This window comes from Heptranchias perlo, chromosome 11 (assembly GCF_035084215.1).
Source record: "Heptranchias perlo isolate sHepPer1 chromosome 11, sHepPer1.hap1, whole genome shotgun sequence".
NCBI lineage: Eukaryota > Metazoa > Chordata > Chondrichthyes > Hexanchiformes > Hexanchidae > Heptranchias > Heptranchias perlo.
Window position 1 is genome coordinate 3,456,332 of NC_090335.1, and position 16,034 is coordinate 3,472,365.

At 47.5% G+C, this 16,034-nt stretch overlaps 1 protein-coding gene across 2 annotated transcripts in view; it reads right to left on the bottom strand.

Annotated features, from left to right (window-relative positions):
- Window positions 1-16,034, bottom strand: part of ppef1 (protein phosphatase, EF-hand calcium binding domain 1) — a 159,409-nt gene that overhangs the window by 94,449 nt on the left and 48,926 nt on the right. The window contains exons 4-5 of one of the 2 annotated variants that reach the window (XM_067992435.1): window positions 11,628-11,755; window positions 10,493-10,553 (exon numbers count right to left, since the gene is read on the bottom strand). In XM_067992435.1, the coding sequence (XP_067848536.1) occupies window positions 10,493-10,553; window positions 11,628-11,755 (189 nt within the window). Of the gene's footprint in view, window positions 1-8,855; window positions 8,914-10,492; window positions 10,554-11,627; window positions 11,756-16,034 lie in introns of those variants that run through there. The other variant, XM_067992434.1, reaches the window with a different exon arrangement.

The following is a 16,034-nucleotide window of genomic DNA, read 5'->3' on the forward strand; positions in this document are numbered from 1 at the left end:
TAACCTCCCTCCCTCACTCTAACCTCCCACCCCTCACTCTAACCTCCCTCCCTCACTCTAACCTCCTCCCCACCTACCCCCTCCTCACTCTAACCTCCCTCCCTCACTCTAACCTCCCTCCCTCACTCTAACCTCCCTCCCACACTCTAACCTCCCTCCCTCACTCTAACCTCCCTCCTCACTCTAACCCTCCCTCCCTCACTCTAACCTCCCTCCCTCACTCTAACCTCCCTCCCTCACTCACCTCTAACCTCCCTCCCCTCACTCTAACCTCCCTCCCTCACTCTAACCTCCCTCCCTCACTCTAACCTCCCTCCCTCACTCTAACCTCCCTCCCTCACTCTAACCTCCCTCCCTCACTCTAACCTCCCTCCCTCACTCTAACCTCCCTCCCTCACTCTAACCTCCCTCCCTCACTCTAACCTCCCTCCCTCACTCTAACCTCCCTCCCTCACTCTAACCTCCCTCCCTCACTCTAACCTCCCTCCCTCACTCTAACCTCCCTCCCTCACTCTAACCTCCCTCCCCTCACTCTAACCTCCCTCCCTCACTCTAACCTCCCTCCCTCACTCTAACCTCCCTCCCTCACTCTAACCTCCCTCCCTCACTCTAACCTCCCTCCCTCACTCTAACCTCCCTCCCTCACTCTAACCTCCCTCCCTCACTCTAACCTCCCTCCCTCACTCTAACCTCCCTCCCTCACTCTAACCTCCCTCCCTCACTCTAACCTCCCTCCCTCACTCTAACCTCCCTCCCTCACTCTAACCTCCCTCCCTCACTCTAACCTCCCTCCCTCACTCTAACCTCCCTCCCTCACTCTAACCTCCCTCCCTCACTCTAACCTCCCTCCCTCACTCTAACCTCCCTCCCTCACTCTAACCTCCCTCCCTCACTCTAACCTCCCTCCCTCACTCTAACCTCCCTCCCTCACTCTAACCTCCCTCCCTCACTCTAACCTCCCTCCCTCACTCTAACCTCCCTCCCTCACTCTAACCTCCCTCCCTCACTCTAACCTCCCTCCCTCACTCTAACCTCCCTCCTCACTCTAACCTCCCTCCCTCACTCTAACCTCCCTCCCTCACTCTAACCTCCCTCCCTCACTCTAACCTCCCTCCCTCACTCTAACCTCCCTCCCTCACTCTAACCTCCCTCCCTCACTCTAACCTCCCTCCCTCACTCACTCTAACCTCCCTCCCTCACTCTAACCTCCCTCCCTCACTCTAACCTCCCTCCCTCACTCTAACCTCCCTCCCTCCCTCACTCTAACCTCCCTCCCTCACTCTAACCTCCCTCCCTCACTCTAACCTCCCTCCCTCACTCTAACCTCCCTCCCTCCCTCACTCTAACCTCCCTCCCTCACTCTAACCTCCCTCCCTCACTCTAACCTCCCTCCCTCACTCTAACCTCCCTCCCTCACTCTAACCTCCCTCCCTCACTCTAACCTCCCTCCCCCTCACTCTAACCTCCCTCCCTCACTCTAACCTCCCTCCCTCACTCTAACCTCCCTCCCTCACTCTAACCTCCCTCCCTCACTCTAACCTCCCTCACTCTAACCTCCCTCACTCACTCTAACCTCCCTCACTCACTCTAACCTCCCTCCCTCACTCTAACCTCCCTCCCTCACTCTAACCTCCCTCCCTCACTCTAACCTCCCTCCCTCACTCTAACCTCCCTCCCTCACTCTAACCTCCCTCCCTCACTCTAACCTCCCTCCCTCACTCTAACCTCCCTCCCTCACTCTAACCTCCCTCACTCACTCTAACCTCCCTCCCTCACTCTAACCTCCCTCCCCTCACTCTAACCTCCCTCCCTCACTCTAACCTCCCTCCCTCACTCTAACCTCCCTCCCTCACTCTAACCTCCCTCCCTCACTCTAACCTCCCTCCCTCACTCTAACCTCCCTCCCTCACTCTAACCTCCCTCCCTCACTCTAACCTCCCTCACTCACTCTAACCTCCCTCCCTCACTCTAACCTCCCTCCCTCACTCTAACCTCCCTCCCTCACTCTAACCTCCCTCCCTCACTCTAACCTCCCTCCCTCACTCTAACCTCCCTCCCTCACTCTAACCTCCCTCCCTCACTCTAACCTCCCTCCCTCACTCTAACCTCCCTCACTCACTCTAACCTCCCTCCCTCACTCTAACCTCCCTCCCTCCCTCACTCTAACCTCCCTCCCTCACTCTAACCTCCCTCCCTCACTCACTCTAACCTCCCTCCCTCACTCTAACCTCCCTCCCTCACTCTAACCTCCCTCCCTCCCTCACTCTAACCTCCCTCCCTCACTCTAACCTCCCTCCCTCACTCTAACCTCCCTCCCTCACTCTAACCTCCCTCCCTCACTCTAACCTCCCTCCCTCACTCTAACCTCCCTCCCTCACTCTAACCTCCCTCCCTCACTCTAACCTCCCTCCCTCACTCTAACCTCCCTCCCTCACTCTAACCTCCCTCCCTCACTCTAACCTCCCTCCCTCACTTTAACCTCCCTCCCTCACTCTAACCTCCCTCCTCACTCTAACCTCCCTCGCTCACTCTAACCTCCCTCGCTCACTCTAACCTCCCTCCCTCACTCTAACCTCCCTCCCTCACTTTAACCTCCCTCCTCACTCTAACCTCCCTCCCTCACTCTAACCTCCCTCCCTCACTCTAACCTCCCTCCCTCACTCTAACCTCCCTCCCTCACTCTAACCTCCCTCCCTCACTCTAACCTCCCTCCCTCACTCTAACCTCCCTCCCTCACTCTAACCTCCCTCGCTCACTCTAACCTCCCTCGCTCACTCTAACCTCCCTCCCTCACTCTAACCTCCCTCCCTCACTCTAACCTCCCTCCCTCACTCTCACCTCCCTCCCTCACTCTAACCTCCCTCCCTCACTCTAACCTCCCTCCCTCACTCTAACCTCCCTCCCTCACTCTAACCTCCCTCCCTCACTCTAACCTCCCTCCCTCACTCTAACCTCCCTCCCTCACTCTAACCTCCCTCCCTCACTCTAACCTCCCTCCCTCACTCTAACCTCCCTCGCTCACTCTAACCTCCCTCCCTCACTCTAACCTCCCTCCCTCACTCTAACCTCCCTCCCTCACTCTAACCTCCCTCCCTCACTCTAACCTCCCTCCCTCACTCTAACCTCCCTCCCTCACTCTAACCTCCCTCCCTCACTCTAACCTCCCTCCCTCACTCTAACCTCCCTCCCTCACTCTAACCTCCCTCCCTCACTCTAACCTCCCTCCCTCACTCTAACCTCCCTCCCTCACTCTAACCTCCCTCCCTCACTCTAACCTCCCTCCCTCACTCTAACCTCCCCTCCCTCACTCTAACCTCCCTCCCTCACTCTAACCTCCCTCCCTCACTCTAACCTCCCTCCCTCACTCTAACCTCCCTCCCTCACTCTAACCTCCCTCCCTCACTCTAACCTCCCTCCCTCACTCTAACCTCCCTCCCTCACTCTAACCTCCCTCCCTCACTCTAACCTCCCTCCCTCACTCTAACCTCCCTCCCTCACTCTAACCTCCCTCCCTCACTCTAACCTCCCTCCCTCACTCTAACCTCCCTCCCTCACTCTAACCTCCCTCCCTCACTCTAACCTCCCTCCCTCACTCTAACCTCCCTCCCTCACTCTAACCTCCCTCCCTCACTCTAACCTCCCTCCCTCACTCTAACCTCCCTCCCTCACTCTAACCTCCCTCCCTCACTCTAACCTCCCTCCCTCACTCTAACCTCCCTCCCTCACTCTAACCTCCCTCCCTCACTCTAACCTCCCTCCCTCACTCTAACCTCCCTCCCTCTGAACTCACAGCACTCCGTTCTCTCAGGTCCAACCCTGGACATTGTCATTAAACCTGCTGACAAGGGCGGTGTTGTTGTTGTTTGGTGAACAGACCTCTACCTTGTGGAGGGTGAACGCCAACTCTCCGACACCTCCTCCTACCTCCCCCCGGACCATGACCCCACCCCCGAACATCAAGCCATAGTTTCCCAGACCGTCACTGACCTCATCTCCTCTGGAGATCTTCCCCCCACGGCTTCCAACCTCATCGTCCCCCAACCCCCCACAGCCCACTTCTACCTCCTTCCCGAGATCCACAAACAGGACTGCCCCGGGAGACCCATCGTTTCAGCCTGTTCTTGCCCCACAGAACTTATTTCCTCCTATCTCCACTCTATCTTTTCTCCCCTTGTCCAGTCTCTCCCGACCTACATCCGCGTCTCTTCTGATGCCCTCCGTCACTTTAACAGTTTCCAGTTCCCCGACCCTAACCGTCTCCTTTTCACCATGGACGTCCAGTCCCTCTACACCTCCATCCCCCACCAGGACGGCCTGCGGACCCTCTGCTTCTTCCTGGAACGGAGGCCCAACCAGTCCCCATCCACCACCACCCTCCTCCGCCTGGCTGAACTTGTCCTTACGTTGAACAACTTCTCCTTTGACTCCACTCACTTCCTCCAAATAAAAGGAATCGCTATGGGAACCTGTGTGGGTCCCAGCTATGCCTGACTTTTTGCGGGATAAGTGAAACATTCCTTGTTCCAGTCCTACTCAGGTCCTCTCCCTCACCTCTTTTTCCGGTACATTGATGACAGTATCGGGGCCGTTTCCTGCTCTCGCCCTGAACTGGAAAATTTCATCAACTTTGCTTCCAATTTCCACCCTTCCCTCGTCTTCACATGGTCCATCTCTGACTCTTCCCTTCCCGTCCTCGACTTCTCATTTCTGGGGATAGGCTGTCGACCAATCTCTATTATAAGCCCACCGACTCCCACAGCTACTTGATTACACTTCCTCCCACCCCGCTTCCTGTAAGGACTCGATTCCCTTCTCCCAGTTTCTCAGTCTCCGTCGCATCTGTTCCAATGATGTCACCTTCCACACCAGTGCTTCCGATATGTCTTCCTTTTTCCTCAACCGAGGATTCCCCATCCACCGTGGTTAACAGGGCCCTCGACCGTGTCTGTCCTATTTCCCTCACTTCTGTCCTCACCCATTCCCCTCTCTCCCAGAGCCATGATAGGGTCCCCCTCGTCCTCACCTTCCATCCCACCAGCCTCCACATTCAACGTATCATCCTCTGCCGTTTCCGCCACCTCCAGCACAATCCCACCACCAAACACATCTTCCCTCCCCTCCCCTTTCAGCATTCTGAAGGGACCCTTCCCTCTGTGACACCCTGGTCCACTCTTCCATCACCCCCAACACCCGCTCTCCTCCCCACGGCACCTTCCCGTGCGAGCGCAGGAGATGCAAAACCTGCCCTTTCACCTTCTCCCTTCCCACCATTTTAATTCCCCGTCCCACTCTCACTCTGACCTCTCTGTCCTCGGCCTCTTACACTGTTCCAATGAAGCTCAACGGAAGCTAGAGGAACAGCACCTCATCTTTCGTTTAGGCACTTTACAACCTTCCGGACTCAACACTGGTTTCAATAACTTCAGATCATAACCATTCCTCCCATTTTTTCGTACAGCAGGTGCTGGTATTGGTTCTGCTGCTGCTATTTACAGCTACTCTAGACCAATCTTTTGTTTCTTTACTTGTCCCATTATCACCCTCCTTGCTTTGCACCATCATCCCTTTTGTTATCAAATCACTCCTGCCCTCCACCCTATCACAGACCTTCCCTTTTGTTCTTTCCTCCCCCCTCCCCCCCCTCCTCCGCCCACTTTCCCTGGCTCTGTACTTGCTCAAAAACTCTTAACATTTTCAAGTTCTGGTGAGGGCCGTCGGCCTGAAACGTTAACTCTGTTTCTCTCTCCACAGATGCTGCCTGACCTGCTGAGCTTCTCCAGCAATTTCTGGTTTTATTTCAGATTTCCAGCCTCCACAGTATTTTGCTTTTGGTTTCCACCTTATTCTCTGTTTAGAGGCTTAAAGGGTTAAATGGTTTTGTAGCATAATGACTGAAACAAACAAATTAGAAGCAAAAATCCAGTCTATAGGGTGTGATGTAGCGGCCATCACCGAGACCTGGCTACAAAGTGGGAGATAAATATTCCAGGTTATACGCTCTTTAGAAAGGACAGGGAAATTGGAAAAGGAGGAGCAATGTTAATAAAGGACACTATTACTGCATTAGAAAGAGGGGATACCCGTAAGGGTGAGCAGGCAGTAGAAATGTTCTAGGTAGAGTTGAAGAATACAGAAAGATGCAAGACTTTGGTGGGAGTTGTCTCCACACTTCCTGTTAGCCAGAGAAGCTTGTTGCAAAAACAGAGTAGTTATAATGGGAGACTTTAATTTTCACAGAGACCAGGAGAAGCACAAAGGCAGTGAATTTCCGGAGTGTACTCGGGACAGTTTCCTGGAACAATATGTTCGCCAACCAACAAGTGGACAGGCCATCTTCGATTTAGTGATGAGTAATGAGCCTGAATTAGTCAATAATCTAACAGTAAGGGAACACCTAGCTAACAGTGACCATAATATGGTCAAATTCGATATTGGATTTGAGAGGGAGAGGGTGAATCACAACCCAAGGCTTTAAATTTAGGTAAGGCTGACTTTGGAGGGATGAGGCAGGAATTGACCAGAATCGACTGGGTAAAACTACGGATAAACAGTGGGAGGTGTTCATTTGGTAGAATCCAAGACCTGTACATATCCCTAAAAGGCAAGAGTCTACTTGTATAATTAAACAAGCTTGGTCAACAAGGGACGTGAGAGATAATATAAAACTAGAAGAAAGGGTTTATACAAATACAAAGAATAGTGGAGATCCCACAGACTGGGAGAGATATAAAGATCAGCAAAGGGATACAAGGAAAATAGTAAGAACTGAAAAAGGGAATACACGAAAAAACTTACAAGGGATATCAAAGACAACAATAAAGGTTTTTACAAATACATTAAGAGAAAGTGGGTGGCTAGATTTAACTTAAGTAAAAAAAATGGTAATGGAGAAAATAATGAGACTGAAGATAGATAAATCTCCAGAATCTAATAGTTTCCACCTCAGGGTATTAAAAGCAGCAGGTGAGGACATTTTAAATGCTCTTCCAAAACTCTCTTCATTCAGGAATTGTCTCCTTGGATTGGAAAACTGCCAATGTAACTCCATTATTTAAGAACGGTGGGAGAGATAAACTAGGAAATTATAGGCCTATTAGTCTAATGTCTGTGGGGAAATTACTAGAATCTGTTATTAGGGACAGAGTGACTGAGCACTTGGACAAATATGAGCTGATCAGAGAGAGCGAGCGTGGATTTGTGAAGGGCAAGTCCTGTCTAACGAACCGAGTTTAATGTTTTGAGGAGGTAACTGAAATAGATAAGGGAGTGTCTATGGATATTATTTATATGGACTTCCAGAAGGCATTCGATAAGGTTCCACATAAGAGACTGTTAGGAAAAATGGAAGTGCATGGGACTGGAGGCAACCTTTTGACATGGGTAGGGAATTGGTTAGGAGGTAGGAGACAGAGAGTAGGGATAATGGGTATGATCTCCAATTGGCAGAATATGATGTTCCCCAGGGATCTGTACTGGGGCCTCAGCTTTTCACTATATTTATAAATGACTTGAATGAAGGAATAGAGAGCCGTATATCCAAGTTTGCTGACACTAAGTTAGGTGACACAGTAAATAATGTAGATGGGGCAAAAAGTTACAAAGGGACATTGAGAGATTGAGTGAGTGGGCAAAACTGGGGCAGATGGAGTTCAATGTGGGGACGTGTGAGGTCATCCACTTAGGATCTAAGAAAGATCAGAGTATTTTCTAAATGGTGAGAAGCAGGAACTGTGGAGGAGCAGAGAGATTTAGGGGTCCAAGTACAGAAATCACTAAAAGCTAGTGGACAGGTACAAAAAATAATCAAAAAGGCTAATGGAATGTTGGCCTTTATCTCGAGAGGGCTGGAATACAAAGGGGTGGAAGTTCTGTTCCAGCTGTACAGAGTTCTGGTTAGATCCCATCTGGAGACTGGGTTCAGTTCTGGGCACCGCACCTCAGGAAGGATATATTGGCCTTGGAGGGGGTGCAGCGCAGATTTACCAGAATGATACTGGGGCTGAAAGGGTTAAATTATGAGGGCAGGTTGCAGACTAGGCCTGTATTCCCTTGAATATAAAAGGTAAAGGAGTGATCTAATTGAGGTGTTTAAGATGATTAAAGGATTCGATAGGGTAGATAGAGAGAAACTATTTCCTCTGGTGGGAGAGTCCAGAACAAGGGGGCATAACCTTAAAATTAGAGCTAGGCCGTTCAGGGGTGATGTCAGGAAGCACTTCTTCACACAAAGGGGAGTGGAAATCTGGAACTCTCTCCCCCAAAAAGGCTGTTGAGGCTGGGGGTCAATTGAAAATTTCAAAACTGAGATTGATCGATTTTTGTTGGGCAAAGGTATCATAGAATCATAGAATTCAGGCAGTGCATTCCAGATCATTACAGCTCACTGAGTAAAAAAATGTTTCTTCATGTCACCTCTGGTTCATTTGCCAATCACCTTAACTCTGTGTCCTCTAGATACTGGTCCTTCTCCCACTGGAAACAGTTTCTCCTTATTTACTCTAACAAAACCCTTCATGATTTTGAACACCTCTATTAAATCTATTTTTAACCTTCTCTGTTCTAAGGGAAACAATCCCAGCTTCTCCAGTCGCTCCACATTACTGAAGTCCCTCATCCCTGACCTTTCGTCAGAACTATATCTGAACGAAAGGTCTTTGACCTGAAACGTTAACTCTGTTTCTTCCTCCACAGATGCTGCCTCACTCGCTGAGGATTTCCAGCATTTTCTGTTTTTATCTCTGCTTTTTCTCCCTTAGCCAATTTTGTATCCACGCTGCCACTGTTCCTTTAATCTCATGGGCTTCAATTTTGCTAACAAGTCTATTATGTGGGACTTTAATCAAATGCCTACTCACCACTGCTTGCCCCACTGAGCTGAGCATAGTGATCCAGTAGAAAATTAAAGAAGTGAGACAACTGGCAAAAAGGACACAAATGGGATAATTAAAGGCAGCCCGTCACTGACATCTGCAAGAACATCTGCACCACCACTCACAGCTGTACTCTCAACTCAATATAACTTCTCAAAAACAACGCTGGAATGTAAATTAAACTCCCTTCAGTGAATGAAACTCTCGTACCCAGGATCTACGAAATACATGACTGAGACAGTGACTGAACAAACGTGAAATATAACGGGCCAGAATTTTCTGTAGCCAGCGAACGGTTGGTGCCCTTTAGACTTGCCCTTTGCCCATTTAATTTCCAAGAGCTTTCACACGGCATGCTGCTGTAAGTGGGAGATGGAAATGGCACAGTGCCCTATACAGGGCATCTGGGACCTGTGTGAACGGGGCAAGCAACTGGGTATCTCCTTAACCAATCAGATTGAAGGATTGTGAAATTACCTGTGCAAGGACTGAACAAGCAAGTGTGAGTTAAAGGGGATGAATTCAATGTCAAATCAGGTACAAAGTGAGAAATAAAGAGAGGGAAAGAAAGATTGGATTAAAAGAATGAGAAAAAAGAGACAAAGAAAAAGTTAAAACAAAACAGATAGGATGGATACTAAGGAGCTTTTTCCCTTCGTTGAGGGTTCTATAACAAGGGGGCATAGATTCAAGGTAAAAGGCGGGAGGTTTAGAGGGGATTTGAGAAAGAACTTTTTCACCCAGAGGGTGGTTGGAGTCTGGAACTCACTGCCTGAAAGGGTTGTGGAGGCAGGAACCCTCACAACATTCAAGAAGCATTTGGATGAGCACTTGAAATGCCATAGCATACAAGGCTACGGACCAAATGCTGGAATATGGGATTGGAGTAGACAGGGCTTGATGGCCGGCGCGGACACGATGGGCCGAAGGGCCTCTATCCGTGCTGTATAACTCTATGACTCTATGACTCTAAAAACATAATTGTAAATTTGACATTTTTAAAATTTCCAACAATAATTAAATGCTGAAAAAATGAGACTCCACACTTCTAATAGTTAATTTTCAGTGCCAGAGAGGCTGATTGGCAGTAATTAACAGTTATCATGTTGTTAAAAGAGTACTTAGACTGGAATGGACAAGCCCTAACTTCCTATGGTGAGTTTAATCCGTATCTGCCACGCAAATACAGCAACTTCACGCCATTCAATGCATTTCAACGGTGAGGCAGACAGTGAGATACCGTCTTCGTGAAGCGAACAGTGCATCTCGGACAGCAACTTCTGGATTTTCATCTTTAACCCACATCTGCCCTCGCCTGAAGTTGCTGGACGATTTGCGGATAAATAACAGTGAGCTCCGTTAGACTCACCGCTATTTTGATAGCAAAATCTGGGTCGATATTAGCAAATCAGATCTCAATGCAATTGTCAGGCCGTTTGCTCACAAAATATTTATAACAGAATGTGAAGGAATAAAACAAACACAAGGGTACTTCTGAAATAACTTCAAATTAGCTGCAAAAATGCACATTCTTCTGGAATGAGCAAGTGTTTTTTAAACAATGTACTTTTTGTGTCCACAAATATGTTGAAGGAAATTGGTGATAGGATTTTGTTACTCACCACTGCTTGCCCCACTGAGCTGAGCATAGTGATCCAGTAGAAAATTAAAGAAGTGAGACAGCTGGCAAAAAGGAGACAAATGGGATAATTAAAGGCAGCCCGTCACTGACACCTGCAAGAACATCTGCACCACCACTCACAGCTGTACTCTCAACTCAACATAACTTCTCAAAAACAACACTGGAATGTAAATTAAATACTAGTCAGTGCTCTAAAGACTACCCTCAGAGCAGTGACAAAACAAAATTATTGTTCAATGATTACTGTTGGGTATGTTACAAATGTACAGTCAGTTCGATTCAGCCATACACTGTTAGTCCAAGTGTCAATACTCCATTAGTTATCATAGATGGCATCAAAAGTTATGCAGCACTGCTCCCCTGGCACGAGATGCCATATTTAATGAATACAGTAGGGCCTCCCTAATATACCATATATGAGCCTGTGTATATGTGTGTAAAATATATACATGTATCTTTCGATATAGATGTTTCTTTATATTTATGAGAAGTTATGCCAAACTTGTATAGAACCTTGGTGAGACCAAACTTGGAGTACAGTTTTGGTCTCCATATTCTAGAAAGGATATAGAGGCACTGGAGAAGGTGTAAAAAAGATTTACAAGACTTATACCAGAACTGAGAAGGTACAACTATCAGGGAAGATTGAACAGGCTGGGGCTCTTTTCTCTAGAAAAGAAAAGGCTGAGGGATGACCTGATAGAGGTCTTTAAGGTTATGAAGGTTTTGATATTGTAGATGTAGAGAAGATGTTTCCACTTGGGGAAACTAGAACTAGAGGCCATAAATATAAGATAGTCATTAATAAATCCAAAATGAATTCAGGAGAAACTTCTTTACCCATAGAGTGGTTAGAATGTGGAACTCGCAGTTGAGGCAACTAGCATAGATGCATTTAAGGGGAAGCTAGATAAGTACATGAGGGAGAAAGGAATAGTAGGATATGCTGATAGGGTGAGATGAAGAGGGGTGTGAGGAGGCTCGTGTGGAGCATAAACACCGGCGTAGACCAGTTGGGCCGAATGGCCTGTTTCTGTGCTGTGCATTCTATATAATTCTATTTTGATGTTCAAATTGATGCACGTGTATATTTTGTTAATTAGAATAAAATTCACCTGTAGTTGGTCTTGCTCTCCAGCATACTCAATAGATTGAAAAATACTCCATGTGTAGCGACGCCTCATCTCCATCCGAGCCACATAGCGACGATACCAGCCCTGAATAAGTATGGCTGCCTTAATGGCTGCAAAGTGATAGAAAAGTACAATATCAGTCCACAGTTTGGAAAGGCTTATTTATCAAGAGGCAGTGAGGGGAGGGAGTGTTGTCTACTTCATCAACCATCTCAAAGCTAGACTAAGGGGGAAAAGTCACAGTGTGTCAAAGCCTCAGTGTGTGGTACCAATGACTGGTACACTGGTTCGAGGGTACAGGGACCCAAGCAGTGAGCTGACAATCTCAAACACGCCAATTAGGGAAGGTGGAAATAAAGAGGCAATGCTCTTCTCCAGAGTAAGCCAGAAAAAGGGAACTCTTTAGTCCCAATGAACCTTCTGTAAATTTTTGCATCTAGATCTATACCCATAATAAAATATTGATAAAGTTTTGATGTCAAATGCATTATGTATGTAATTTAATAATTGGAGACATGGTAGTGAATTTCAGTCTCATGCTACAGGTATGATCAGTTGTCTCACTCAACAGCAATTCAATCTTACTTATCTGTTGTTTAGCTTTTTGGGTTTGTTCATTTTCATCCTCTTTTTAATACGACATTTTAAACATGCCTTGTGGCCCTTTGGTTCTCCACATTCCACATTTGTCTTTCTCACGACTGATTTAAATTGGCCAGCAGTCATATAGATTATCAGTGCGACACCGTGTTATTTCCAGCTAAATTGTATTTCTATTCCAGCTTACAACTATGTGTAAAGGAACATGAAATAGTTCATCACAATTGAACCGGATTACAAATTTTGCTGATTTAACTGAATCATCGTAGAATCATAGAAACTTACGGCACAGAAGGAGGCCGTTCGGCCCATCATGTCCGTGCCAGCCAAGAAAAGAGCTATCCATCCTAATCCCACTTTCCAGCACTTGGTCCGTAGCCCTGTAGGTTACAGCACTTCAAGTGCACATCCAGGTACTTTTTAAATGAGTTGAGGGTTTCTGCCTCTACCACCCTTTCAGGCAGTGAGTTCCAGACCCCCACCACCCTCTCCGTGAAAAGATCTCATCTCAGCTCCCCTCTAATCCTTCTACCAATCACTTTAAATCTATGCCCCCTGGTCACTAACCTCTCTGCTAAGGGAAATCCATTTTATCTAGGCCCCTCATAATTTTATATACCTCAATTAAATCGCCCCTTAGCCTCCTTTGTCTCAAAGAAAACAACCCCAGCCTATCCAATCTTTCACTATAGCTAAAATTCTCCAGTCCTGGCAACATCCTCATAAATCTCCTCTGTACCCTCTCTAGTGCAATCACATCTTTCCTGTAATGTGGTGACCAGAACTGTACACAGTACTCAAGCTGTGGCCTAACTAGTGTTTTATACAGTTCCAGCATAACCTCCCTGCTCTTATATTCTATGCCTCAGCTAATAAAGGGAAGTATCCCTTACGCCTCTTTAACCACCTTATCTACTTGTCCTGCTACCTTCAGGGATCTGTGGACATGCACTCCAAGGTCCCTCTGTTCCTCTACACCTCTCAGTATCCTCCCATTTATTGTGTATTCCCTTGCCTGTTTGCCCTCCCCAAATGCATTACCTCACACTTCTCCGGATTGAATTCCATTTGCCACTTTTCTGTCCACCTGACCAGTCCATTGATATCTTCTTGCAGTCTACAGCTTTCCTCCTCAGTATTAACCACACGGCCAATTCCTGTATCATCTACAAACTTCTTAATCATGCCTCCTACATTTAAGTTTAAATCATCAATATATTTCACAATAAACACCCGTCGACCATTACCCTTTACTTCCTACCACTGAGCCAATTTTGGACCCAACTTGCCACCTTCCCTTGGATCCCATGGGCTTTTACTTTTTTGACCAGTCTGCCATGTGGGACCTTGTTAAAAGCCTTGCTAAAATCCATGTAGACTACATCAAACGCATTACCCTCATCGACCCTCCATGTTACCTCCTCAAAAAGTGCAATCAAGTTAGTCAGACACGACCTCTCTTAATAAATCCAAGCTGACTGTCCTTGATTAACCCTTGCCTTTCTAAATTACAATACTGTTCCTCAGAATTGATTCCAATAATTTTCCCACCACCGAGGTTAGACTGACTGGCCTATAATTACTCGGTCTATCCATTTCTCGCTTTTTAAACAACGGTACAACGTTAGCAGTCCTCCAATCATCCAGCACCATGCCTGTAGCCAGGGAGGATTGGAAATCATGACTTAGTAAGTCTCTTTAATTTCCTTGTATATATATATATTTATTCATTATTTTCAATGTTCTCGCACTTTCTTCCTCCCTCACTCGAATTCTGACTGGGATACAGGTCCACAGATATTTTTACTATGGTGCAGTTCCACAGATATTCTCACTGGGACACAATTTCACAGTTATTCTGAATGGGATACAGTTCCACAGTTTCTCACAGGGATACAGTTCCACAGGCACTGACTTTAACTGGGGTACAGATCCACAGACATTCTCACTGGGGGACGGTTCCACAGACATTCTCACTGGGGTATAGTTCCACAGACATTCTCACTGGGGTATAGTTCCACAGACATTCGCACTGGAGTACAGTTCCACACACATTCTCTCTGTTGTACAGTTTCACAGGCACTGATTCTCACAGGGGTACAGATTCACAGATATTCTCACTGTGGTACAGTTCCACAGTCATTCTCACTCGGAAACAGTTTTCACAGGCACTGACTCTCATTTGGATGCAGTTCCACAGGCATTTACATACACTGGGCTACAGGTGCACAGACATTCTTACTGGAATACAATTCCTCAGCCACTGGCTATCACTGGGGTACAGTTACACAGGCACCGATTCCCACTGGGATGCAGTGAAACAGACATTCTCACTAGTAGACAGTTCCACTGGCAATCTCACTGGGGTACAGTTCGACAGACGTCCTCGATAGGATATAGTTCCACAGGCACTATTTCTCACTTGAGTCCAGTTTCACTGGCACTGACTTTCACTGCAACATAGTTCCACAGATATTAATTCTCACTGGGATACAGTTCCACAAACATTCTCACTGGGATACAGTTCCACAGGCATTGACTCTCACTGGGATACAGTGAAACAGACACTCTCACTGGGATACAGTTAAAAAGCAATTCTCACTGGGATACAGTTCCACAGACATTCTCACTGGGATACAGTTCCACAAGACATTTTCACTGGGATACAGTTCCACAGAATTTCCCAATTGGATACAGTTCCACAGACACTGACTTTAACTGGGATACAGTTCCACAGACATTTATTCTCACTGGGATACAGTTCCACAGACATTCTCACTGGGAAATAGTTCCACAGGCACTGACTCTCATGTGCTACAGTTCCACGGGCACCGATTCTCACTGGGATGCAGTGAAACAAACATTCTCACTCGTAGACAGTTCTACAGACTTTCTCACTGGGACAACATTCCACTTCAATTCTCACTGGGATAAAGTTCCACAGACATTCTCACAGCGGTACAGTCCCACAGACATTCTCACTGGGATAAGTTCCACAGACATTCTCACTGGGATACAATTCCACAGACATTCTCACTAGGATAGAGTTCCACAGACATTCTCACTAGGATAGAGTTCCACAGACATTCTCACTGGGATAGAGTTCCACAGACATTCTCACTGGGATAGAGTTCCACAGACATTCTCACTAGGATAGAGTTCCACAGACATTCTCACTGGGATAGAGTTCCACAGACATTCTCACTGGGATAGAGTTCCACAGACATTCTCACTAGGATAGAGTTCCACAGACATTCTCACTGGGATACAATTCCACAGACATTCTCACAGAGGTACTGTTCCACAAGACATTTTCACTGGGAGACAGTTCCACAGACATTCTCATTGGGGTACAGTTCCACAGATATTCTCAGTTTGATACAGTTCCAAAGAATCCCCACTGGTATACAGTTCCAAAGGCACTGACTCTCACTGGCATACAGTTCCAGAGACACTGGGCTCGATATTGCCAGGGCTGCGGATTCATGGCGGGGGGGCTATTGGGCGTGTGGGTAACGCGCCTGGCGAAATCAGTCTGCCCCGCACGCGATCGTAGCCTAATTGGATCCACTTACTTGGTCTTCCGGGTTCCCTGCTGCTGATCTGCGCGTCGGGCGGGCTGCGCATGCGCAGTAAGGTCTGTCAGCTGGAGGAGCTCTATTTAAAGGGGCAGTCCTCCATTGACAGATGCTGCAACAAATAGCAAAAATTACAGCATGGAGCAGCCCAGGGGGAAGGCTGCTCCCAGGTTTAATGATGCCTCACTCCAGGTAGCATTGGATGGGGCGA